The following is a 25,359-nucleotide window of genomic DNA, read 5'->3' on the forward strand; positions in this document are numbered from 1 at the left end:
TCACTGCTCTCTTTCAGTGCTTTCTTTGCATCAGGGTCTTCTGCTGTTGTGCCTTTAATACACTTCTTTCAGTAACTGTTGGCTCTCCTATGCTCCCGTTTCCTTCTGAATTTCTTCCAAAAGATCTACCCACCCATTTATTCCCTAAGCCAACTAAAATCTGCTTTTGGAAGCCCATTCTCTTTCTGCCACTCCATGCTTTCTTTGGCGTCATTGATTTTATTGTTTTGTGATCAGTTTTATACATGTACCTTCCACCTTTGTCTTAATCAGGAAGCATTAACTGATATGGTAAATAATATTCAAAACAGCCTTTCCTCTCTTACCTCCTCAAGTCTCTGCAACCACAAATAGTTGTTCTCAGTACCCTTCAGGAATGTGCTGGGCAGCTCCTCTCTTGTACAGCAATTTTCCAGGACTGCAAGTGTGTTGTGTGTGGAGGGGTGGCGGCTGAGAAGAAAAAGGTGTCCCAAATCTGCTGACTGTGGGGTTGTTATCTTTTACTTGGAGGAATATGACAGCTCTGGACAGAACCAGGGATAGGACACTAGTTCAGGTGGGTGGCAGATCAGATGGAGCAAAGCAGCTCCCCTGTTCCCAGTACAGGAGCATTGCAGAGCGAGGCAGCAGAGCAGCTCACCTGCAGCTGGAAGGGAAGGGAGGCGCGGAAGCTGTAAATTGTATTACTGATATTTTAATACCTAGTATTTCATCATCAGTCTGGCTTTTTGTTGATGATCAGGCCAAAAACTGAAGTCACTATTCAACAATTAGAAAAAAAACCCAAACCCAACAACCGTAAACTGGTATGACTTTTGCCTGAAAAAAGAATCAAGACATGCCCCATTGCTATTAGAAACCACATACAGATATGGCTCTCTGCAAACACTGTCTGTCTCTAATGGCTTAAAATCAAAGGCAACAAAATAAGCTCCAGGCAAGGCAGATACTTCAGGACAGAAGATATAGGGTGTATAGAGTGAGACAGAAGTATGAAAGATGTGTGGAAAAGCATGAGCTTAAAAAAACAGAGGAAGCCTGAAAGATAAGAAGGGCCTGTTTACCTGAGAGCAGTGTTATAAAAGGAATAGTCTGAGTGTATGAAAAAAATTGCCAGGAATAGCAGACAAGTAGATTGCAAAAAACATGGTAAGAAAAGCAATAGAAGGAAATGAAAACAGACAGGTGGGGAAAAAGAAAGTGAATGTAGCATCCATCAGGATAGGTTTTTTCATTTCTTCACCAGGGACCATTTAAAACCAAATTACTTTTTATTAAAATGACAAACACAAGAAGGGATTATAAAACTGTCCTTGATTCTGACTGGAATGTAGCTAATAATCTTAGTACCTAGAGCAGGGAGACTGGAGTTCAGGGGAACATTTCTATGGTAAAAACCCCCCACTGTTTAATTTCTGTGTTTGGTTTGAAGGGAAGCTGTTTTTTAGGCTTCTTAGAGATTTGGAGTACAAATAACCACAGCAGAGGTGGATCACTGGATCTGACTGATGTTGATGATAGCAAAGGTATGATAAATGCAGTTTGACAATTACATCAATGATAAAAATGTATCTGTGCTTACATGGTGTTTTGTGTCTGTTTCTCGAATGTAGGCTTAATGTGATACCATTTTTTTTCATTTTGGTTTCTCTGCATTTTGATATGCTGGTATATTTAGGGAAGATATTTTTGCTAGTATATTATTTATGTATGTTTTTGTTACCTTGCAACTCAGAGTTGCTAGGAAGTGCTATATTAAAAAAATTATAAAGCATGTAGTGCAGTATATGGCTCAGGGAGAGAGCTCTAATGCTGCAAGCCTCAAAATTGATGGAATCAAGCTCTAAATAACTTTTTCCTATAAAAATATTATTGCTCTAAATCAGTTTTAGAAAACTTTACCTAAACTTGAAAATGAACGTTAGTACAATTGCAACATTCCTGTTTGCTCATAAATAGAAATGCTATGTGAGAACCAGGTGCAGAAGCTGTTACAATCTGAGGTGGTGTTCTATCACGGCAATGCACTTGCTGTCACAGTCACTTGGCATTTTACCTTGTATTTGTGCCAAAACTGCATTTTCAATCTTCTGAGCTACAGGACATAGACTGGAAGATTCTAGTCATCATTCCAGCTCAGACTGGCTAGGAGCGCATTAGTCTGATACAGGGAGAGTCCATATGTGTGCTCAGCTGTGTCAAAAGGACAGTGTTTTTTGAGCTACAAACTTCCAGCATTCCCTGAGACAGAAAACAGCATTTTCTTCTCCAGACCTGTTTTCCCAGCATACTACATTCCATCTAACCTAGAAATGTCATAAATACATCATTTTGATGATGAAATAATTTAGGCATTTTCTACTTTAGCTGCTGTACTGGTATGTCTATTTAGCTACAAGAGTATTTTTCTACTATGATAGTTAAATCAGATTGACTGCTGGTGTTGGCATAGATACAGGGTGTTTGTATGTCCTCCTATGTATGGATGGGATAGGTGAGCGTGTGTGCACGTGTATATACATATATATATGTATAAAATTCATAGGTATATTAGCAAATATAATAGCAAATACTGTAATAGCTTATGCTTTAAGAAAATACCACTACAGGTCTATTATCCAAAGTGATAGGATGACAGGGAACTAACAAAGAATTTTAAGCCTTCTTAACAAACAAAACCTCAGATTCACTGGCACTGCAATTAATTGATGGGCTGAATCAAAGGACATGAATATTGCTTACAGATGAAAATTGCTTGTTTGAGAAAAGAGCAGAAACAAGAGTAGGTAGCTCTATTGTTTGTCGAAGGAGCTAACTTGCTCCAACTTCAAGAAGATGGAAGAAAGCTACATATTAAATATTTCCGATTGAATATATGAAAAGGTAAAAACAAAGAGATGTTATATCCTTGTTTGACCTGTTTTAGAGCTCTTAATCAAAAAAAGAAGGTAAAGGAAATGGATACAAAATGCATCTATAGTAAAAACACTAGTGATCTCTGATTCCTGACATTTTAATATTCTCTGTCTTACAGAGACTGACTTAAGTTTGGAAGTGTACAGTTTAATACCTTTCCAGGAATGGTGTCATTTGTCGTAGTTCTGAAAACACTTGACTTTCATTCCTAGAAGTATGAGCCTGCTAAGTCACATTCCTCTCCTACCTCTCCTTCTTCTTATTGTTCCGTGAATCTGAGGCCTTCCTTCTAATAATTGACATAATTTCAAAATGGCCTTATTTGGAACCTATATTTAAACATATGTTGTTTATATAATTGGTTACCTGACATGAGCAGTCACTACTCCCATGTGTTGCAGTATCTGCTGCTTACAGGAAACCTAAGCCAGTGAATTTCAGATTGTTTTTTTCTGGGGAAAAGAGGTAATACATACCTGGGTATTAAGAACATGTATTATTTGTTGTTAATAGAGTACATATTTTATATTAGGACATCAAAATGTATTTGGTACCTGCGAGCAGTGAAGGTGAGCGTCTCAGAATAGGGAGGAAACTAATCTCTAACTGGTCCTACAATCATAGCATATACTTCCTCAAGAATACCTGGGATAAACTCTGGATTTTATGACAATAATGCTTGACAATAATTATTTTTCTTTATTCTGTAAAGGATATATGTAAAAATGTTGAAATTTACATTTGATCTGAGTGCACCATTTTCTTTATAGATGCAATGCAGATGTCTCCAGAAACCTGCTCCTGCTGTAATGTTATTTTCACTATGCAGTCCATCAGTTCTGTTCTTTAAGCCATTTCCTTCACTATCTGCCAGTTAGCTTCTCTTTCTAAAGATTTAGAGGTAGATTGTGGACTTAACTGTGAGAAAAGTTTCTTGCACAAATAATTCCAGTGGCAAAGTTGAAAGCTGTCACGATTTCAATGTTTTTCAGTATTATTGTTGCTTGGCTTTTTTATCTTTGGGATAATGAAATGTCTTTATGCTTTTCTGTTCCTCAAGTGTCCTTGATTTGAGGGCTACTACTGTGATAAACCTTGCTAACATGCATTTGACACATGAGAAAAATAGCACATAGGCATTTCACTCCTCCCTGTTCTGATCTGAATTTTGAGGTACTCTTCCTTACCAGTTAGCAAAACTAAATGAGCTCTCTTGGGCTTCGCCTAGAGTCAAGCTTTCCCTTGTAGGTAGGTATATGGCACCTTCTGCATTATTATCCGGCACAATCCCATCGCAAGGGGATTTCCCCATATCTGTTACCTCAAGTTATGCCTGATATTGATGATATGCAATGTTTACAGAAGACACTTTGATAGCAGACTGTTTTGCTCCTGAAAACCAGAAGACAAAGATCTAATATTTATTTTATATATCTATATATATATAGATATATATTATTTTTAAGGAGGAGTAACTCATAGTTGCGCCTTGACATAGTACTTACTCGGTATTATTTGAGTTGGGTTTAGTTTTTAACATTTTGAGTGCATGACACTGAGCTGACAGCTCACCACTGTAAGATAGAGGTTATCCATCTGGTTGGAGGACCTTAAAGTTTTATTGCAAAATGAAGGCAGGGCATTCAAGGAAAAGTGTTATGCACACTAATGATGCTATGCAAAATAAGGCAAGTCTTTTAGAATATGTTTGGAAATTTCCAAAAGGTATTAATGAAGATGTTCTTTCCTCCTATGATACTATCAAACTGGTAACACTGAAGCAATGCAGCTTTACAGATGAAGGGATACCTTAAAATCAGTGTCAGCACTAACACATTAAGAAAAGTTTTCTGGAAACTACAGATGGAAAATATACCAGCTCTATGTACTTCTAAAGTTATGTGGATTGTTTTATCTGGAGATGATCTATGTAATTCACATTCTGCTTTCAATTCACATCAACAGCTCACAAAACCATGAGATATAGCTCTGCCACATTACAGAAAGTAGACCCTGACCTGTATTTGTAGCAGGTACCCCGTTCTGCCATGTAGGAAATGCTGTGTTTAAGGACTGCTCTGGTGATGAGTCCTGCAGTACATGCCCTTTCACCCCTGGTCCCTCAGTGACATTCCTCTAACACATATTGAGATATTGCAAGTATCTGGGTTTTTTTCACAGTGTCAATTTATGACAATTTAAAAGACATCATGGCATTTTTGTAACATTTAAACTGCATGTCTGCTGGAAGACGTAATGAATGTATGGGCTCTTCCTCTTCATAGCCTGTTCCCCTAGTCAAAGTGACTGACGCTTTATTTAAACACAAAGTCGCAACTATCAGTGAAATGACTTGTAGGCAACAGTTCGTAAGCAAAAGTAGCAGAAAGAATGCTTGTTTATGTATGTTTTGGTAAGGGTAGCAGGGGTTTGCATTAAGTGGATGCAAATGAGTATAAACAAAGAGACTCAATTTCTGTAACTTACTGCTTCTTACTTGACAAGATTTTAAGAGCAGCGTACTGCAGCAGGGTGAACTCATCAGGAAATGAGGTGCACATTCACTTAGGCTATTGTCTGGATTGTGGGACTGTATGTACGTTTTGTTTTTAACCTTGCAAGAAGTTTCTATACCAGCTGCTAAATATTAATATCGCATTCAGTGAACTAGCACTGGTTTACTTCATGCCTAAGTACTAGCAATTTCCTGATACAATTTCCTTAGGTAAAGCCTGAGAAGTCTTCTCTAGGATCAAGACCTTAAAACCAAGTAAGTTAAGGTAAAGATCCCCCACCCCCATGTATAACTGTTATTAAATATATGCCTGGAACAAACTTATTTAGAAAGTAAATATACTGATTTTTACTTCAAGTTAATACCAAATTTCTAAGAAACTTGCAGCTATGCTGTATACTTGTGGGAGGTGAAGAACTTAAGATAATTTGACAGATGTCACTTTAAAAGGAAGAGACAGAATTGGTAATATCTGCCAGATCTGCCACCCAACATTAGTAGTCTATTCCTGCCTTTCTCAAATAGAGGGGTAAGTAGGTTAATAGATGGCCAGGATGTCTCCACACAGCAACCACAAAATGAGTGCCATGCCTGGCTGATAAATATGCTTCTTTATATATGCAGAATGCTATATATCTACAAACCATGACTTTCTTATTTCAAGTAATCTAACTCACTGTCATACCTAAGCTGTACCCATTCATTAAAAGGCTTTGTTCCAGAACTGACTTTGCCATGTATCTCACATTCTCAGTGAAGGCTATGTTAGGTTTTAAGGATGGGAAAACTGAAAACTGGGTTTAAATTACGCTGTGTCTGCACCTTAGTCTCATTCAAGAAGAGGTACGTTCTGAAAGACGCACAGGCCAGGGTTGGTGCCCAGCGGAGAGCCCCACAGCCTGTTGGGTGAGGCAGGTGAGCGCTGGTGGCGCCTGGGCACATGGCTCCTGCTGAGCTGCAGCTCATCTAGCGGGAGCTGCTGCTTTGCAGCGAGGCAGGTTACGGCTGGCGAGCAACACCTTCTTCCTCAGGACAACAGCTTCCTCCGGGTCCCGCCGAGTCTCCATCGCCACACCTCCCTGCTCGGGAAAAGAAAAAACACTTGAAACCCGCCACAGCCGCGGAGGAAATGCTGCAAACACAACGTGCACCCAGACCGTGTTGGGGAGCGCTCCGCTCAGCCCCGCCGTTACCGCCCGTACTCACCGCAGCACCTCGCTGGGCTCGCCCCCCGTGGTCCCACGCCGCGTGGTGCCGGGTCTCCTGCGCGGCCTCGGCCCCACCGCACACCGTCTCGCTCCTGCCCTCGGGCCGGCCGCCGCGCCTTTGCCTGCCACCCGCTAGGGAAGGCGCGGCGGCCGGCCCGAGGGCTCCGGCGCGTGTTGACCGGGCCGCCCAGGAGACCCGGACGAAGGGAAGCACCGCGGCCTCAGGGGAGCCACCCGCGGCCCCGCCGCCGCGGCCGGCGGAGCGCTGCCCGCGGCGCGGAAGGTGCGCGCTGGGCCGAAGAGGGAGGTCCCCGCCGCGGGACGGGGGTCAGCGGGTTGGGGCAGAGAGCGGTCATGGAGGTACGGCTCGGCCGGCGTTCTGAGGCCAGGGGGCAGGTGGGTGCGCGGCGGGCGTCGCTTACCCGCCCGCCGCCCCTGGGCGGCTACAACACGGCGGGGCTCGGCTGGGCGCCGGCGGAGCGCGGCGCTCGCTCGGCTCACGATCGTGTTTGCGCATGACCCCTCCCCGCCTGCGCCCTCCCCTCCCCGGCGGCAGCGGGGAAGGTTAGCCTCAGACACAGGCGGCTGCTCGGCGGCGGCGGCCGCGGCGACGCAGTGCAGAGGTGCGGGCAGGTTGAGCTGGACCCGCGCCCCGTCTCTCCTGCGCCCCGCCTGCCTCCAGAGCCCGCTCCCCGCCGGCGGCCTCCCCGCGCCGGTGTCGGGCCGGCCCCCCGGCCATGAGCGCGGTGCTGGGTGTCCCCCCGCCGCGCCGCCTCCCCCGCCGCCCCCGGCGGCTGCCGGGCTCCAGGAAAGTAGCTTGATGAGTGTCCAAAGTAGCAGTGGAAGTTTGGAGGGGCCGCCATCTTGGTCCCGGCTCTCCACGTCCCCACCGAGCCTGCAGGGCTGCTCCGCGGCGGCGGCCTCCCAGCTCCACGGCGCGCCGCCCGGCAAGCCGCCCAAGGAAGGTAACCAGCGCGCCGCGGGGCTGCACGGGGGGCCCGGCCCTCGGGGAGGGGCCCAGCAATCGCCGCCGGAGGCCGGTCCCGGGCTGGCGGGGAGCGGTGGTGGTAGTGGTGCGGGGTCAGCGTTGGGCCCGGTGGCGGCGAGAGGAGCCTCGGGCGCTGGGTGAGCAGGGCCCCCGCCCGCGCCTCCCGCCGCCGCTCGTCAGCGCGGCGGCGCCTTGTTGTTTCCCCCCCTGCCTCCGGGCCGCGGAGGGGGATCGGCCGCGCTCCCTCCGCTCCGGGGCCGTCCGCCCGCCCGCAAGAGCCGCCAAGAGTCTCCTCCCGCCGCGGCTCTCCTCGGGCGGCCGCTCGAAATGGGTTCCCCTCCGCCAGCGGCAAAGTAAAAGTGCTGCGCCGGAGGATGCGGCCGTTGTTGCTGGATGAAGGGAGTCGGGCACTTTTGGCATCATGGAGGTGGGGAGGAGAGAGGGGCCGACACCAGCGGGTTCGTCCCCGTGGGGAAGGCACCCTCGGGATGGCCGGTTTTGCGGCCAGAAGTGACAGGGCGCCTTACGGGCACCGCGGAATGACTGCAACTTTCCCCTGTCCTCCATCACGCCTTAGATGATAATATTTTTCTCCTCCCTCCCCTGCTCCTCCCCTCTTGTGTTACACCGACAGCAGGGTGTTGTGGGTGTTTGCAGGGAATATCTGTATGAAGGTTATGAGCAAACAAGTCCCTTCGCTATTCCCTTTCGGGTATTGTCTGGTTTTCCTCCTTGTGTTGAAATGTATTGCCACAAGATGTAGCAGTTATACAGCTAGTGGATCGCTCGGTGCTTTTAACTAAAATAACTACTTGCTGAACGCCGGTTAGTGGTGGAGGAGAACTTTTATACACAGATACTTGCATACCGAGCAGTTGTATAATTTTACTCCATTTGCCCCGGTTTAATGAATACCATGTAGCATTTCTTGTGGTGTCTGCAGAATGTCATTGCCCAAGCAGGAAACTTGCTAACTTAAAATAGAAATAATAGTGAAAATGGGAAGTCTTTGTTTTTCAGGTCTTCCTGTAGCTGCTTGCTTGCCTTTTTTATTTATTATTTTTGGTTGATAAGCGATGTAAGGACTTGGTAACAGGGATCTGACATCCTGGAAACACGCAACGCAGCCCGTGTTTCTCCATTTTCCACACCAGTAGTTGTCAGACTTGTATCACTCCGTGCCACTTTTGCACACGCTCCTGCAGGTAGATTGACATGAAATGCTCTAGAAAATACCTGGAGAGGAATTATGGTATATGTTAAAGATGCTGAGTAAAGTGGCAGGCATTTTGTGCTCGGCTGCTCTGGGAAACGGAAGCTTTCAGAAAAGCAACAACCACCAGCCAAATATGTAGTTTAAGTTTACAGAGAGTAGGTTTCTTCAGTGTTGCAACACTTGTTATAAATATGCCTGCACATAATATGCACGTAGCATGTATACATGAGATACTTTTTGTTGTATTTCAGATAGGCAGCATACAGGCTTGAGAAGATTATTGCAGCACAACTTATGTATCTTATCTATTTTAAAGAAAAAGGGTGTGCCTTGACTACCTCTATTTAGACAAGGAAGAACATTTTTGGGAAATTAATTTCTGACATAATGATTCTTTTTACTTTTTTCTTTCTTATGACTCATGCTGTTGGATTTTTCTGGGTACTGTAATTTACATCTTCTGGTACAGATTCAGGAGTTAAAGAGTAATCAAAACCCCGGTGTTTGCTTAGTCGCTATATGGTACTGTATTTGCATGGTGTTTCTGGGTCAGAATAATTGTGTGTCCTCACTAGGCAGTTCTGTTTGAAGACAGGCATCAGCTGCCAGCCATACTTGGTTTATATTTTGCGTTCATGCTTGTGGAATGTTATCAGCACACCTTACTTCATGTATGTACATTCTACAGTGAAGTGTCTTGTCTGAAAGCAATAGGCCCTGAAATATAAACATGTCAATATGCCATAGCCATTGGCTTATATATGTGAACGAATGATGTCAGATCAAACTAATAAACGTGCAGTATTTTCAGTGCAGTGTATTTATAGGAGCTTGTGTTCTCATCGATTCTGAACTTGTGATACCTTGTGATGTTAACAGAGGTTATGAGCTTTGGAGCAGCGGATCAGGCTGCTGGCCCATACTGGATCAGAGCTGCGTTGCTGTGCTAATGCCTCTGCTGGTTCTGGGTGGATGATATTTCCAGGTTACGGTGCATTCAGTTCTTGGGTTGAGCTTGTGGCCCAGCCTGGCTTTCACCTTTGTGGATTCAAACCTCTGTGACAGTTACGCTCATGTTGCCTTTGGATGCACAGGCCTTCACTGCATGCACCACGCGTGATGTGGTTTATCTGACCTTACCTGTGATTCACTATGAAAGTTTGGCAAGAGTCCACATCTCTCTATGGGTTTTTAAGGGTTCTGATATATTTAGAACAGAAACCTCCAACACCCTGATTTAGGAAGTCCTAAAACTATTCTCTGAAGCTGTAATACAGAGAAAGCAAAAAGAAAAGCTCTGACCTTATCTTTTAAGGTTTTAAAATGAAAGGACTGTGATGAACTCAAATGCAGTTGCATCTGTATACTTTTATTGTACCAGAACTGTCTCTTGTTTGCATTTTGGTATAGCTTGTAAATATCTGTAGTTATGTCAGTTGTTTTATATGCCAATAATTGATGTGTGGGATATGTGGTCAGTTATTCAAGAGCCATGCAATAGATGCTATTGAGAATTTAGGAAGACTGTTATGTGTATTATTTTACATAAGGTATGTGATTATTGGGCTAAATCCTATGCCACAGCTCACATAATTGCAGTCATGCAACTTCATGTTTGAAGTTTCTTAACTTTTGACTGCTTTATGCGTGCAACTAAAAAGACAGAGCACATAGTTGGAAAATGCTGTTTCGTAAATGGGGGATGTTCAGGCCACTGCTGACAAGGCAGAGAGGCAGAAGAAATTTCCTGAATCATGCAATGGTTTGAAGGGACCTTAAAGATTGTCTGGTTCCAGCCCACTGCCATGGGCAGGGGCACCTTCCACGAGACCAGGTTGCTCAAAGCTAACCTGTCCTGGGCCACTTCGAGGGATGGGACATCCACGGCTTCTCTGGGCAACCTGTGCCAGTGTCTTGCCACCCTCACAGTAAAGAATTTCTTCCTTATATCTAATTTGAATCTACCTTCTTTCTGTTCAAAGTCATTCTCCCTTGTCCTATCACTACATGACCTTGTAAAATGTCCCTCTGCAGCTTTCTTGTAGGCCCCTTTTAGGTACTGGATGGCTGCTGTCAGGTTTCCTCAGAGCTTTCTCTTCTCCATGCTGAACAAGCCCAGCTCTCTCATCCTGTCTTCGTAGGAGAGGTGCTCCAGCCCTCTGAGCATCTTTGTGGCCTCCTCTGGTCTCACTCCAACAGGTCCACATCCTTCTTATGTTGGAAGCCCCACAGCTGAACACAGTATTCCAGGTGGGGTCTCACCAGAGCAGAGGAGGAGAATCACCTCCCTCAACCTGCTGGTCACACTGCTTTCCATGCAGCTTTCTGGGCTGAAAGTGCACGCTGTCAGATAATGTTGAGCTTCTTCCTCAATCAGCACCTCGAAAATTTGGGAAATACATATGGTTGTTTTAGAATAGCTTCTCTTTTGAGGTGGGAAGCAGTGCCACAGTGTCTGGTAGTCAAGCGTGATGCAAGTTATTTTTTGTTTGTGCTCTTGGCTTTTGACACTTTACTAAAAGTAAAACAATGCCAAATACAACTTTGAATTACCATGACAGGAGTATACATTTCAGTTTTCAGATTTGAGGCCAAATTAACATATGATGGCAAAATGGTAAATAAACTCAGGACATGTATCTGAAAGACCTTGGAGAACTAATGCAGTGGGAGTAACAAATTTTGTTGGTATTTTTTTTCTTTTAAATTGGATAAATGTATGTTATTTTTATTTATTGTTAAAATAAATACTGTTACCTAAAACATAATGATAGTTGTCTGTTATAAAGGTACAGTTTTTCCTCCTTAAGTTTCCAGTCTAGAAAATGTTTCTAGATGCCAGGTTGTATCACATGTGCTGCATATAGTGTATTAGCCCATGAACATGAAAGATGCCTGATCTTACTAAATCTTCCTGGGTTGTTTTTTTATTCTGTTGTTTGCTTACAGTGTAAAAGCTCAGCTGCTTTATTTGCTTAACCAGTAAGTTCTCAGTAAGTTTTTTGGGGTTTGTCATTCAAATGTAGATTAAGAATTTGATGGATTTGGCCAGTTCACGTGAGGACAGAATAAAATGGGAACACTTGATGTTTAAAGATGGTGGTATGTTTTTACTTAGGATGAGCACAGCAATCATGAAAGATTATTTGGGCTGGCTGTAGTATGAGCAGGTGTTGTGGAAGACTTCATGTTGTTCCACTGGTATGCAGAGATTCTAGCTTGTGATATTGTTGCTGGTTTTGTTGAAGATGTGTTTCTCATACTGAGCTGATGCTAATGGCAGATTCTGGTGAGATTTTATAGCATGCCCAAATGAGAAAAGGTGACCTTTTTTTAAATATAGGTCCTTATTTGAATCTGGTTTTCTAAAAGGCAAGTGCTGCAGAGGATAGAGCAAATTAGTGCTTGGGTGATTGTTTTATTTTAATTCTGTTTTAACTTGGTAGAATGGAATTTCCCATTAACCTATTCTGTTTTAAAGGGAGAGAGAATCAATATGTTTAAGGACGGGCTGTATTTATTTGTTTATTATCTCCATTCAAAGAAAAAGTTTGTTACTTCAGTTTTTTTCCCCTATGATTTTTTCTTGTTTGCTATTTCTTTCAGTAAGTAAATTTTTTTCTTCAGTAAGCTATAATAAACTTGCAGACCAGAGTTATTATTAATAAGCAATTAGTCTTGTCATTTCTTTGGATTTTCTTAAAGCTGGGTAATTCTGAATGATTGCAAAATACTGTTGGGAGTCCTGGGAAAGAGTACTGTATGTATGTGCATCATGGTCGTAGGTCTACAGGATTTTGCTTCCTGAAGAATGGAGGTTATGCAAATGTGACAGGTTTAAATAATCCTTTATGTTTTCTGTGTTCTGGATACAAGGCTGTGTTTTGAAGTAGTACTTGCTCCCCATCCAGATCACTCCCATACTCAATTTGTTGCCCCTATGCTGAGGTGTTTTGGGTTTTTTTTACATGTGAAAACGTTGAAGTTGGAAAACTCTGTTTATGCAGTGAAGCATTTTCTGAACTGTAGCTCCCCTGAAATGTAAAAGCACACAAGGAGGGGGAAGAAGAGCTTTATGAACTTCTTCCTGATCGGCTTGGTGTGTTTCTACTGCAAAAGGGGAAAAGGGAAATTTGGTTTGCCAGATTGCTCTGAGTGGAGATGAAAGTGGTTAGAGGAAGAAGAGTGGTCAGGTTTGCTGTTGAGAATGCCGGTGCTCCACTTGTCATTGTTGGAGAGTAGTTAAACAGAAACTGGCCACCATAATATAATCCAGTTTCTCAGGTGGGCTTGCAAGTAGACAACTTCTAATGATTGCTGAAGAAAAGAAGGGACAAGCACTGCATTTTATGTTCAGTACTTAAGAGTTGAGTTTGGTAGCAGTAGAAAAGAGTTAGTAAGCATCAGAAGGTATTTTGAGCCCTACGTTTCCCTTTATCTTGACTCCGTCCTTATTGAGATGCTCTGTTAAGGTAGAACCTAAGGCTGTGCTTCCTTCCCAGGCACCTCTCTGGAAGTCTTACTCCCTGCTTTCATTCCTGAGCCGAGCACTGGAATATGCCAGCAGAAGAATCCTGGCAAACCAGCATTTCTCGGGGTAGGGTGCAGTAGGTGTCGGGAATATGAATGCTTGTAAGCTTTAATTGACCTTTGTCAAACTTAGTCACCAAAGCATGAAGAAGAAGGACTTAAAGGGAGGCTGTATGGGCTGAAGTTTTAATAGGGGAAGGCTGGGGCTGTGCGAGCCTTTGGGGGTGGGTCTGTGCTAGAGGGATTGACTGAAATCAGAGTGATTATATTACTAATTTTAATCATGACATAAATCAGCAAGCAGGAAATCCTGATTAAATAATTGTTTTTAATTTTATTTTGCATTTGTGCTTAATTATTTTTTCTAAAGAAAAGTTGATTCTAATTGGTCTAATTTGATCATGCCTTTTGCCAGGCAGGAGGGTATGCATCTATATGTGTTTAAGTAGTTATGCAGCTTAGTTTCTTAATGTTCAAGAAACATAATTCCCCATGCTTTAGATAGCTTTTAGCTAACTTTATTAGCTAGCTAAAATGAATCCTAATTGTGCTAGATACATAAGAAGAAACAAATATATCCAAATGTGTTTTGCATTTAAACCAGATTAAGTAGACTTGTCTGTAGTTTGTGACTTGAGTCCGTTATTTCCTGTCATTGCACCCTGTGAGATTTGGAGTTAATAGATCAAATCCAGTCACCATTCCTTCTTGTTCATCATTTGGAAAAGAAAGCCAGGCTTTCCTACTTTCCTAGTTGTCCATTGCCCCCTTCAGCAGTTCCAAGTGAACCAACTGTTGAAGTGGTTGAATGGGTGAAAATGGCAGAAGCGATTGACAGAAAGCCCATCAAGCGGCTCAGAGCTCCGATTTGGCATCTTGCTGGCAGCTTCCAGCGATGTGATGGTTTGGCTGCCAGCAGAGCATAAAAGTTGATATCGTTTGAATGTATTTTTACCTTGTATAAATTTAATGGATCGTAAAGTTTAAACCTCACCATAGACTGTTAATGCGTCAAGTTTAGCTGGAGTGTATTTTTAAAATAAACAAGTAGGAAAAATTACCAACTCAGTGCTCAAAAGGCCATTGTAGCTTTAGCTGGAGAGGTCCTGGGACAGATGAATGTCCTCCAAGGAGTCAGAGATAAAGCTAGAGGTTGTTGAATGGTTATACAACTGTGATGGGAATCTGGTTGCTTTGGAGATTACTGGAGCTTTTACGTGAAACAGAATGCCACAGAGAGTTTGTATTCCCTGGGACTGCCTCCGCGTGCTGAGAGGTGGCAGCAGGAGCATTAAGCAATGTATCTTGCCTCATCATATCTGCAGAGTTCTAAGTGGGTGGAAACTTAAAGGCCGCAGTGCTTTCTTTATAATGTCCTTAAGAACAAAGCACTTCGCACTCCTTTAAGAGATGAGGGTGGTGGTAAGAAACTCCAGAGTGCCTTTTACAGGAAATGAAGCCCAACCGGAATTACTTGGAGATTGGCAAGTGCTGGATTCACTTTCTTTGGACTTCTAATACAGCTGTACATATAAGAGAAAAGGAAGAAAAATACCTTTTTTTTTTTTATTTTAAGAATAACAGGTAATCTTGATGTTTTTAGAAAAATCCATTGTATGATGTCACATACACCCAACCTTTTAGATAGTTAATTTTATGACTGTATCTGGAGCTCAAGGCATGTAAAGCACCCTGTCCTGCAGCTTCCGGTGGGTTGCAAATTCTTATTTTTTTTTGGTAAGTAGTAGAACCTCTGAACTGCTACCTAAGGGCAGCAAATTAGAAAGTAACATTAAATACACAGATATTTAAGTTCCTTTTCTTAACTCGCTGTAAGCCTGACAGCATTTGATTTAGATCTGGTCTTCACTTGGTGGGTGTCTGCCCTTGGCATCACAGAGGTGTTTCTCATTTCTCCACCACTGAACTCTTGGACTCCTTGGAGAAAAACTCAGAAGACGCTGCCAGTAGGATTTCTAATACTACTTTCCTTCATTCTTGTGGCTTAGGCTAATCAGGCCTATGCACTGTGTAGCTGTATTTGTTAAGTGTTGCGTTTTCTAGTTAATGCTGCATTCTCATAGGTTCCCCAGTTTTGTCCTACATTTTGCAGCTGTGCTTCTGCCAGTGATTTTGGGGTTTTTTTTGGTGGCCTAATACCCTCTTTCTAGCTATTTTGGACCATGGGGAGGTTGCTGTCTTCGCTGTTTCTTAGCTTATTCCTAGTAAAAGCAATGAGAGTCATGTCCTTTAGTAAGTTGATATTTTCATTATGAAGCAATTGAAAACGTACACAATTAATAGTATTCATTTTAACATCAGTAGAAATGTGCAGTTTTAAATTAAATATACAGAATTATAATTTAAAACATGTTTGTTTACAGGACAAGTTCTAGTTTTGATGAACACTGGTGACTTACAACAAGGTTTATATTTTTGTAAGTGATATCATTGTAAAGACCAACCGTATTTGCACATGTAAGATCGTAATGAAACCAGTTCTTTCAATAAATATGTTTGTACAGTGAAAAATACAGTAACTTTGAAATAGCTTTGTTATTTTATATTTTACAAATACCATGTTTATGTAGGAAAAACATTTTGCAGGTATTATGCTGGAGGTCTTAATTTAGTGGCAAATTCTCTTAGTCTCGATAGGGAATAATCTGTTTTTAATAGTTCTGTTAAAAGTTTTATGAAAAGATGCATCAGACGATTTGAAAGTTTTCAAAGTAAAAGTCCTTTGTTAGCGCTAAGTCATGCTAAGGTATATCTATGAGAGTCTTCTGCCCTTGCAGGCGCTCTTTTGGCCCTGTGTGTCCCCTTCCACTGCTAGATGAGAATTTACACAGTGGTGTGAAGAGTGATGGTAGTCTGATTATCTTTGTGAAGTAATTTTAGTTGCGGTAGTGCTGATTATAGATTATTAAGAATAGGTGTATTGGTCATTATGGTTTTTGTTTGGTTTGTTTCTTTTTCAAGTCAGTTGTTCCTTGAGCTGGCTGTTGTTGGGGAGTGGTTGCTGTGTCTTTGATACACGGTCTAGAAACTTTTTAATTACTAGTGTTGCATTTTAGTTTCAGTAGTTTTATTCACGGTACAGACCTATGATAGAAGGCTATCTAGCAAGTTTTCTGCAAGCTTCAACTTTCAATAAAGTAGACTAATTCTTGTTATAGTATCTTTGTATTCAGTGTCATGAAGAGCCATTATGAGTGGGATTTTTGTATTTTAAAGTGATAGAGATCAGAGGAGTTCCTGAAGATGCAGGTTTAGAATTTTAAAACGAGATACAAAAAGCACTTTTTCCTGTGCACATTATTGCTTCAGTATGCGATTGCTTTCTGTGAAGTTCATTGCCTATTTAATTTACCTCTACTTACGTAATCAGATTGTGTATTACCTCTTTCTAATTAAATTGTATTATTAAATGATTGTGATACTAATAATGCCTAAGAAGGGTAACGCCAGTATTCAAACTATGAAAGGCAAAAATCATGGTCTTTGCTTCCTTGTTAGATGGTATTTTGTATTCTGCATCCATAGATAATTTTCTTTTTTCAGTCTCTTGATACATGCTGTTGCAACCAGAACATCCAATTGGTTAGTATTAAGGAAGAGGCAATTTTTTATATCGTGCATGTACACACTTTTATATATCTACACAAAATGTGTGTATGAAGTCTTGATGAGCAGTCTGTTTAGTCATCAGGAATACTAATGTTGTTAGGCCCCCCCATCCCCCATAGCAGTCTCATAAACAAGCTCAGCTTACACAAAAACTTCAGCTGCCTTTTAATAAAAATGTTCTAAATTCCTGTTGTCTGTTATTACATACTTCTTAAAAACCTGATTCATTTTTCCAAAGATGTGATTTTGTTAAACCTGCTGATGAATACTGCAGATGATACAAAATTTGGCTGCTAGATTGATCATGATAGTTTTGCTGTATCTTGATTTTTAGCTTTTTATATAGGTGTTTGCTTCTAAACAGAATCATAGAGGAGAATAGAAACATGTAGAGTTCACAAAAAAGCAGAGTCTGGTTGTATATTAGATTATACATTAATGTTACATTTCTTGTATTTTTTCTCCCTGTTGTACTTGCAACATATATCATAATTTGGGAATGAAATGTTGAAGCTATGACAACAAAATTATTTCCAGTAAATGACCTTAATAGTGATTTTTTTATTTTTTTCCCCCTTCTCTGTGTCGTGTGATTGAAAGTTGACCTGATTTGTTCTCCTGGCTAAATAGCAACGTGCTGTTCTCTCCAAGCCTTTCACTTGTTTTTCTCTTCTAGAGAAGTGCAAACAACAGGCACCGACCTCTGCCAGCGTCTGACACCACTTTCCTGCTGTTTTCCTTACATCTTTTTCTTTAAGTTTGTCCATACAAGAGAGACAGAGAGAAACTGCTATTTTTAATTCTTTTTCTTCTTCTTGTGGCTTTGAAATCCCATTTTTCTAAGGGAAGCAATGATGAGGCAGCAGTACCAGTGACTGTCAGGAGCTGCAGAATCTGGCAGTACGCCACTATCTGGGTGGGTTGTGTGTGCTCTCCTAGACCAGGTCCCTGAGCCTGCCTCCTCCCACTGCCCCTCTCCCTTCCTGACCAGTGCTGGGTCACAAGAGTGACCTCCAGTCTTGTCCTACTCCTCTGCTTCCCCTGGGCTTCTCTGAACTGTCATTTTCCTCCCCAAATTGTGGTCCCTCTGCTCAGTCTCCATTTGTGCATGGTGTTGATTTTGCTGGAGGAAAGGTAGTTTTTGACAAAGGGGGCAGTCGATGTGGTAGAAGCCAGAACCTTCCAAACATTCAAGCATTGACCGTCCGTGCTCAGCTGGAGGTGCACTCATTGGCATGGTTTTGCGAGGATGCAGCCGGGAGTGTCTCCTCTCGTGTCCCCTGGTGCATTAACCATGTGGGAGCACTGGACTGTAGTGCTGGCAGCAATCACAAGTGCTTTGTGCAGTTAAGAGTTCATGGGTGCCCATGTCTAGAAAGACTGGAGAGGAACGTTGGTTTACCTTGGGTGTCAAAATCCTGCTTGGCCAACAGCTACCTCTTGAGAAAAGGTGAAATCCAGTTTCAAATTGTTGTGGATAAAGGACCAAACAAGGGATTTTGGGGAAATAACGTATTTTATTAGTATGCTTTAAGTCTTTAAGAATAAACATTCCTCATTTTCGGTTGCGTTTAATTCAAGACTGGTCATCACAATTGCTTTTTGTTACATCCGTCGAGTCATTGAATCTGTTGGGTTTGTTGCATGAATAAGCCAAAGATACCGAGTGATTTCTGAGTTCTCTCAGTTGATAAATAATCATGTTAGGATGTAGTACTTGTAGAACATCGTTTTGTTACATAAAAGCAGTAAATGTAGATAGTGTTTGAATTAGTGATGGAGGTAGCTACCGAACCAGGTGGTGTGGCTAGCTGTTAGGGATGTAGAAGGGCTTCGTTGGAGACTAGGCTGGTATTAGTCCGACCGTTCTACCAGGCTCCGCGGGTGCACTCGCTCAGTTGCGTTGGCCACCTGCTATTTAAAAGCTCTCCTGTCTCTTTAAAGTCACGCGGCCGTGTCACGTGAGCGTGCTGACCGCCGCCGCGTGGTGGTTGTAACTGCCGGCTGCCACCTGAGGGGGGCGCGTCCTGTCCGTTGGCCCTAACGGAGCGGGCACGGCACGGCGAGGGGGGCGGCCTCCCGCTCCACCGGCTTTCCCCCCTGGGAGCTGCTGCCGGTGAAGCTTCCCCGTCACTGATGTGGTTTTGTACCGTTGCTTTTACCTGTTCTTAAACTTCAGTTGTCTTTTTGCCACAGAGGTAGCACACCAAAGCAGCGGAGACTCATCAGGGCTTTAGCCTTGCCTGACTGTCTCATTTAGACTCTGCCTTTTCTAACAGGTGGAGAGCCTGGCTCAGCTCTGGATCCTCTCGAAGTCTGCCGTAGATTTGTTGATAGATTTACTCAGTTTTTAAAAAATCTCCCATGTAGTTAGCTTGGTTTAGTCACCCCCCGAAGTCAGGAGTGTGGGAGCATGCAGGCTAAGTGTATGCCAAGTGAAAGGCATCCTCACTTCTTAGCTGTTGGTAACCTCCTGGTAGCACTGGCTCCTCTGTCAATTTGGCTGTAGGAGGTAGGTTCCAGGAGGCCTGCTTCAACCATCCAAGAATTCCATCGTCCTCCTCTGCATCTGGTACGAGCTATTTTAAGGAAAAGCCCTGCATTACCTCCTGCCAGCTGGGGAAGAGAACTTGGATCACACTTATTTTTACTTAAATTACAGCCACAGTAGTCCACAGAAGCTGGTGTAGCATCCTTATCCTTTAATGAAGAAGAACTGTGGTTAGTTTTGTAGAGGAACAAGTACTATTAGCCGAGTGTTCGAGTGGTTCTACATGGTGGATGATGTTAATTGCACATAAGTATTTTTACTACTGTCTTGAAGTATGTGTGAAATAAACACCTAAATCCATTTGTTTGGCGCTTTTTTCCACTATCAAAGCCTAAAAATCTGCCCCTTTTCAGGGATTTAACTAGTGTCCCTGCCCATGGCAGGGGGGTTGGAACTAGGTGATCTTGCTGTCCTTTCCAACCCTAACTATTCTATGATTTATGTTATGAAATTATATTCACATTATCACAGACTTTCTTCCATAAAGTCAGTTCGCTAAAACCTGTTTGCCTGCAAGATGGGCAGTTCTCAGGAAGCGGCTATGCTGAAAGGAATGAGAATCCTTTTCTTCTAAAACATGAATGAAAGTGATAGTATAGCAGAAAAGAAGCTGGTTTAAAATTAGGCATTGAGCGCTGGATAGGAGAAATGGCTGTAAAGCAGATTTCTTTAATGGTAATGCTGAGCAACACTAAAACTGAATTTTTGACAGATGATTACATAGGATGTTTCTTTGTCTGTGCGCTGGGTGGGTGCTGAATTTTTAAAAATGTTCAGTGCACAAAGTTGCAACTGAATTTAGTGTACACTGTTGGTATCAATAGGCTTTGGAGCTGTGCTGTAAGAAAGATGAGTACAACGTTGAAAATATTTTTTCCCCTTACCTTTAAACTTGATTTTTAACTGATTCATGTGTGATTTCATACAAGTCTCATTTTTTCCTTGTTTAGAATGGGAGCAGTACTGCAAAGTCCTAGGAAAATATAGGCATAGTCATTAACATGTCAGCTTTACATGTGTGTAATTTCTCTATTTAGAGCCATATTCTGAGAGGCCCCTCCCTACAAAGGACTTTACGGAAACAATTTTATTCCCCTATTCAGTGAAGTTTGGATTGTCCTGTTAGTTCAGAAGCTACTGGGAAAGTGATGGAACACCTTATCCTTGGTGCCATCTTAAGGCATATCAAGGATAAGAGGGTTATGAGGGGCAGTCAACATGGCTTCACCAAGGGGAAGTCATGCTTGACCAATCTCGTAGCGTTGTATGAGGAAATAACACGGTGGATGGATGATGGCAGAGCGGTGGATGTGGTCTACCTCGACTTCAGCAAAGTGTTTGACACAGTCTCCCACAGCATCCTCGCAGCTAAATTGAGGAAGTGTGGTCTGGATGATCGGGTAGTGAGGTGGACTGTGAACTGGCTGAAGGAGAGAAGCCAGAGAGTTGTAGTCTATGGGGCGGAGTCTAGTTGGAGGCCTGTATCTAGTGGAGTGCCTCAAGGGTCGGTACTGGGACCAGTATTATTTAATATATTCATCAACGATTTAGATGAGGGAATTGAGTGTACTATCAGCAAGTTTGCTGATGACACTAAGCTGGGAGGGGTGGCCGACACGCCAGAAGGCTGTGCTGCCATCCAGCGAGACCTGGACAGGCTGGAGAGTTGGGCGGGGAATAACTTGATGAAATATAACAAGGGAAAGTGTAGAGTCCTGCATCTGGGCAGGAACAACCCCAGGTTCCAGTATAGATTGGGGAACGACCTGTTAGAGAGCAGTGTAGGGGAGAGGGACCTGGGGGTCCTGGTGGACGACAGGGTGACCATGAGCCGACACTGTGCCCTTGTGGCCAAGAAGGCCAATGGCATCCTGGGGTGTATTAGAAGGGGGGTGGTTAGTAGGTCGAGAGAGGTCCTCCTTCCCCTCTACTCAGCCCTGGTGAGACCTCATCTGGAATATTGTGTCCAGTTCTGGGCCCCTCAGTTTAAGAAGGACAGGGACCTGCTGGAGAGAGTCCAGCGCAGGGCAACTAAGATGATTAAGGGAGTGGAGCATCTCCCTTATGAGGAAAGACTGAGGGAGCTGGGTCTCTATAGTTTGGAGAAGAGGAGATTGAGGGGTGACCTTATTAGTGTATATAAATATATAAAGGGGGAGTGTCACGAGGATGGAGCCAGGCTCTTCTCAGTGGCAAACAATGATAGGACAAGGGGCAATGGGTACAAACTGGAACACAAGAGGTTCCACTTAAACTTGAGAAGAAACTTCTTCTCAGTGAGGGTGACAGAACACTGGAACAGGCTGCCCAGGGAGGTTGTGGAGTCTCCTTCTCTGGAGACATTCAAAACCCGCCTGGACACGTTCCTGTGTAACCTTATCTAGGTGTTCCTGCTCCGGCAGGGGGATTGGACTAGATGATCTTTTGAGGTCCCTTCCAATCTCTAACATACTGTGATACTGTGATACTGGTTGAGTTGTAGATTAAAAAGCTGCAAACCCCTAAGGAGCACCACCAGAGGAGCACCACAAAAACCTAAGAAGCACCTTGTGTGAGCACCACCTATAGACAGGCTGCCTACAAGAGAAAAAATCATAAGCTATCCTGTAGGTAGCACGGTCCTCTCAGCATTGGCAGGAGGGTCCCTGTTGTATGAGCTGCCCACTGGTGTGATGGTTTCTCACAAAGCTGTAATTCAGCAGCCTAAATCTCTTAATATAAATTTGTTTTATTTGTTTTAATTATCACTATATTCTATGCTGTGTACACCACAAAGATATTTTGAAAAGAGGAAATTGGCAGTGTTGTTTGAGGTTGGTGCCTTTTTTTCTTAAGATGGTATAGTTCAGAAGCCAAAATAGTTCATAAGTCTTGTGCTTACAGTTACAGGTGAATTTACTGTCCCAGTTTAATCTTAGAGGTGCAATAAGCTTTTCTACATGTTTGATGTTAAAATGTAGTTGCTTATGTAAGTATATGGGGGTTGAAGTTCTAGTTGATCATAATGTTATGAGTGAAATAGATGAATGTATTTGGAAAGACTTAGGGTATTTTGCTTGGTTTCTTATTTGTAGCATGTTGCTTGCCATGTCATGGTGAAAACAACATTGGTCGAGAGTTACATACTGTGATCAGCATTTTGTTATATCCTGTGTATTTTAGGGAGCAGAACACTTACGTCTCCCTCTACAGTCAGTGGACTGTCTGTGCTGGGAAAATTTTGGAGATCATGAGGGCAGAAATGGCAGTAGGAGTTACATAAGTAAGGAGATTAGGAAATACAGGAAATTAACAACTGAAACACTTATTTTGATGCAAATACAGCTTTCAAATACCAAATGACTGATATGAAAAAAATAAGATACATTTATTCTGTGACATTGTTGGGGCTTTTTGGACTGCCTTTCTTTCCTATAGTTAACTTCCAGACAAATTCATTTGAGGAAAAGGTGCACAATTCGTATTTGTTCCTTCATGGTTTACTTTTTCTGCAGAGTGAGGATGAGAACCAAAAACCCTATGGGAAGGGGCATTGCTCCCTCTCTTCCTGCTCCGTAGGTGACCTCTGCTTTTAACTTCCTTTTCACTTCTTCGTTAGATAGCAGAAACCACTGTTTATTTTTGATACGTGCAAAAGGTCTGTGCCATTTTAATCCTTGCAGTACAGCCATTTCGTGGACTGGAGTGTTTAGAGCTGCCGGTTTGTTTTCTAATAAATGAATGCAGCAAATGAAATTTGCTGTACTTTCTGGTATTTCTCTAGGTAGATGTTTTTATTCTTCAGGACTGCTCCAGGCTTTTAGTCCTTTTCAGCATAGAAATAAATGGAATGTAGTGAGCTTTTGTTCAGAACGTGATGCGCTTTTTGAAAGTACCACAAAACTGGTGTTACCTTGTGACCTGTTAGTCTGCATTGCCAACAAGTGACCCATGAACTTGTAGAGTGCTTCTCTCTGCTTACTGCCTCTTCCCCAAGGGGACAGGGATCATCTGACTTTGCAGCAAATGAAGCTGAAATGGGCAAATTTTGCTTCTCTGTTTCTGTTTGGTTACTTTTTACAGAGCTGTCTGGAAGCAATAGTTATTGCTGCAGATTCCTCTACATAGAGATGAAAAGGGAGCTGGTAGAGTTAGGCAGGCAGCATGTCGCCTGCATATGTGCAGCCCAGGCTGTGTTAGTTTTTATCTCTCTTGACATAAAGTTATGTTCAAGGCAGATGTTTGCTACCTGGGAAGACAGTGCTTTAGTGTTTCTGCCACAGATGTCTTGTGTAATTTCAACCAAGATGTTAAGTGCTTTTTGTAAAATATAAATAGGCTTCTCTTATGTTATAGGGTGATTGTAAGCATAAACTTATCATCCTTATACTGTATATTTGTTTATCAATCGCAGTAGTGGTAGAACAGTGCAGTAGAGCAGCACTGATACTGCTGTATAGGGCACTAACAAGGACTTCTTTTACTTTCGATTGACCAAGGATCTCCAGTAGACTGAAGCATACACAGGGGTACCGTCATATTTTCTTCTCATCTTTTTTCTAACATGGTAGTATACAATCATTTAGCTATGCGTTTAGCATAGTTTTTCTTTAACCAGACCGTTGTTCTTAACTCTGAAGAAACAAAACTGCTGTTGACCTTACCATTGTGTAATGAGGCTTCCCTTTCCAGGAGAAAGCTTCATGGAACCTTGATGTGGTTGTTTAAGGCTTTAGGTGAGACTTCAGAGACCTTAGTATCCAGTTTCTGCAGGCACTGACTATAATGGTAAGAGATGACAGGAAACATCAGGAAGGATCTATTAGTAGGCTACCCAGTTGCTGCCATAACTGACAGTTGTCTTAAACTTTATTAAAGCACTTCATATGATTGCTTTGTGTCTCTCATTATTCCATCACTGTAGCAGATGTTCAAATCGGATGCTGTCATTACAAAAGGTTTTACTGAAGATGCATTTGTTTCCAGTACCTGTACACTTGTTCAAAATGAGCTAAATGCTTGGAGAAGCACATCAGACAGCAAAAGTCAACTAGTCAATAAACTTGCTCATGGGTATCACCATCTTTAGCTGTAAAGAGTGCAAAACAATCAGTGAAGACTAAGTTAACAAATCTACTTGTTTCTTTGAAACACTGGCTCTGCCAGTTCCCTATTAAGTAGTAGAAGTTGGTGGTGTTAATACAGGCATCAAAATTCTTCTGTCAGATCAGAACCCACTCTTTGATTGCTCTTGGCAGTTCAGAATAATATAGAGGACAATTGTGAGTAATCCAGGTCTCTAAAAAATCAGGAAAATACGACACTTGGGATTATATAGCTACAGGTTTCAAAGGAATAGGTACCGTTCACTGTAATGAACACATTCAGGATATCAGTCATCTAGTTTGTATATGCTCAAAGCATTGACTTCTTTGTCAGGCTCATTCTGCGTATGGTATTGTAGCCAACAACTCTGGAAATCTGTTTTTAGCAATTTTTTTATTATTTAAGCTCTTAGTTGTATGAGTTCAGCTGGAAATGTTCAGGGGTTTGGATGAGTTGGATGGATCTTTGAGCAACCTCATCTAATGGCAGGGAGGTTGGAACGAAATTACCAGTAAGGTTCCTTCTAACCCAAACAAACCATTCTATAATATTATTCACTGATGCTGCTTTTCTGCAGAGTATTTTTTGTAGCATCTTTTTTCTTTGATTGATACAGGAGGGCTTTCATGGTGGAGAAGGTTCTTGCAGCTTGGGATTTCAATGTAGGAAGTACACTCTGATCTTGCTTAGGTCGCTGTTGGTTTTAAGAGCCTAGAAGGA

At 42.5% G+C, this 25,359-nt stretch overlaps 1 protein-coding gene and 1 long non-coding RNA gene across 2 annotated transcripts in view; one reads left to right on the plus strand and one right to left on the minus strand.

Annotated features, from left to right (window-relative positions):
- Window positions 1-4,516: 4,516 nt before the first annotated feature.
- Window positions 4,517-7,107, minus strand: LOC133206584 (uncharacterized). The gene is made up of 2 exons (XR_009723814.1): window positions 6,638-7,107; window positions 4,517-6,510 (listed from the first exon to the last, which is right to left on the minus strand). It is a non-coding gene; the product is annotated as an uncharacterized LOC133206584 (long non-coding RNA).
- A 6-nt stretch (window positions 7,108-7,113) lies between these two features.
- The window catches only part of TLK1 (tousled like kinase 1), a 70,120-nt gene continuing 51,874 nt past the window's right edge, over window positions 7,114-25,359 (plus strand). The window contains exon 1 of the mRNA XM_061342488.1: window positions 7,114-7,604. Within this exon, the coding sequence (XP_061198472.1) occupies window positions 7,460-7,604 (145 nt within the window). The 5' untranslated portion in view covers window positions 7,114-7,459. The remainder of the gene's footprint in view (window positions 7,605-25,359) is intronic.

The sequence above is a fragment of the Neopsephotus bourkii genome, unplaced genomic scaffold (genome assembly GCF_033783945.1).
Source record: "Neopsephotus bourkii isolate Nb327-2 ecotype Australia unplaced genomic scaffold, CSIRO-AGI_Nbou_v1 NB_196, whole genome shotgun sequence".
NCBI classification, from domain to species: domain Eukaryota; kingdom Metazoa; phylum Chordata; class Aves; order Psittaciformes; family Psittacidae; genus Neopsephotus; species Neopsephotus bourkii.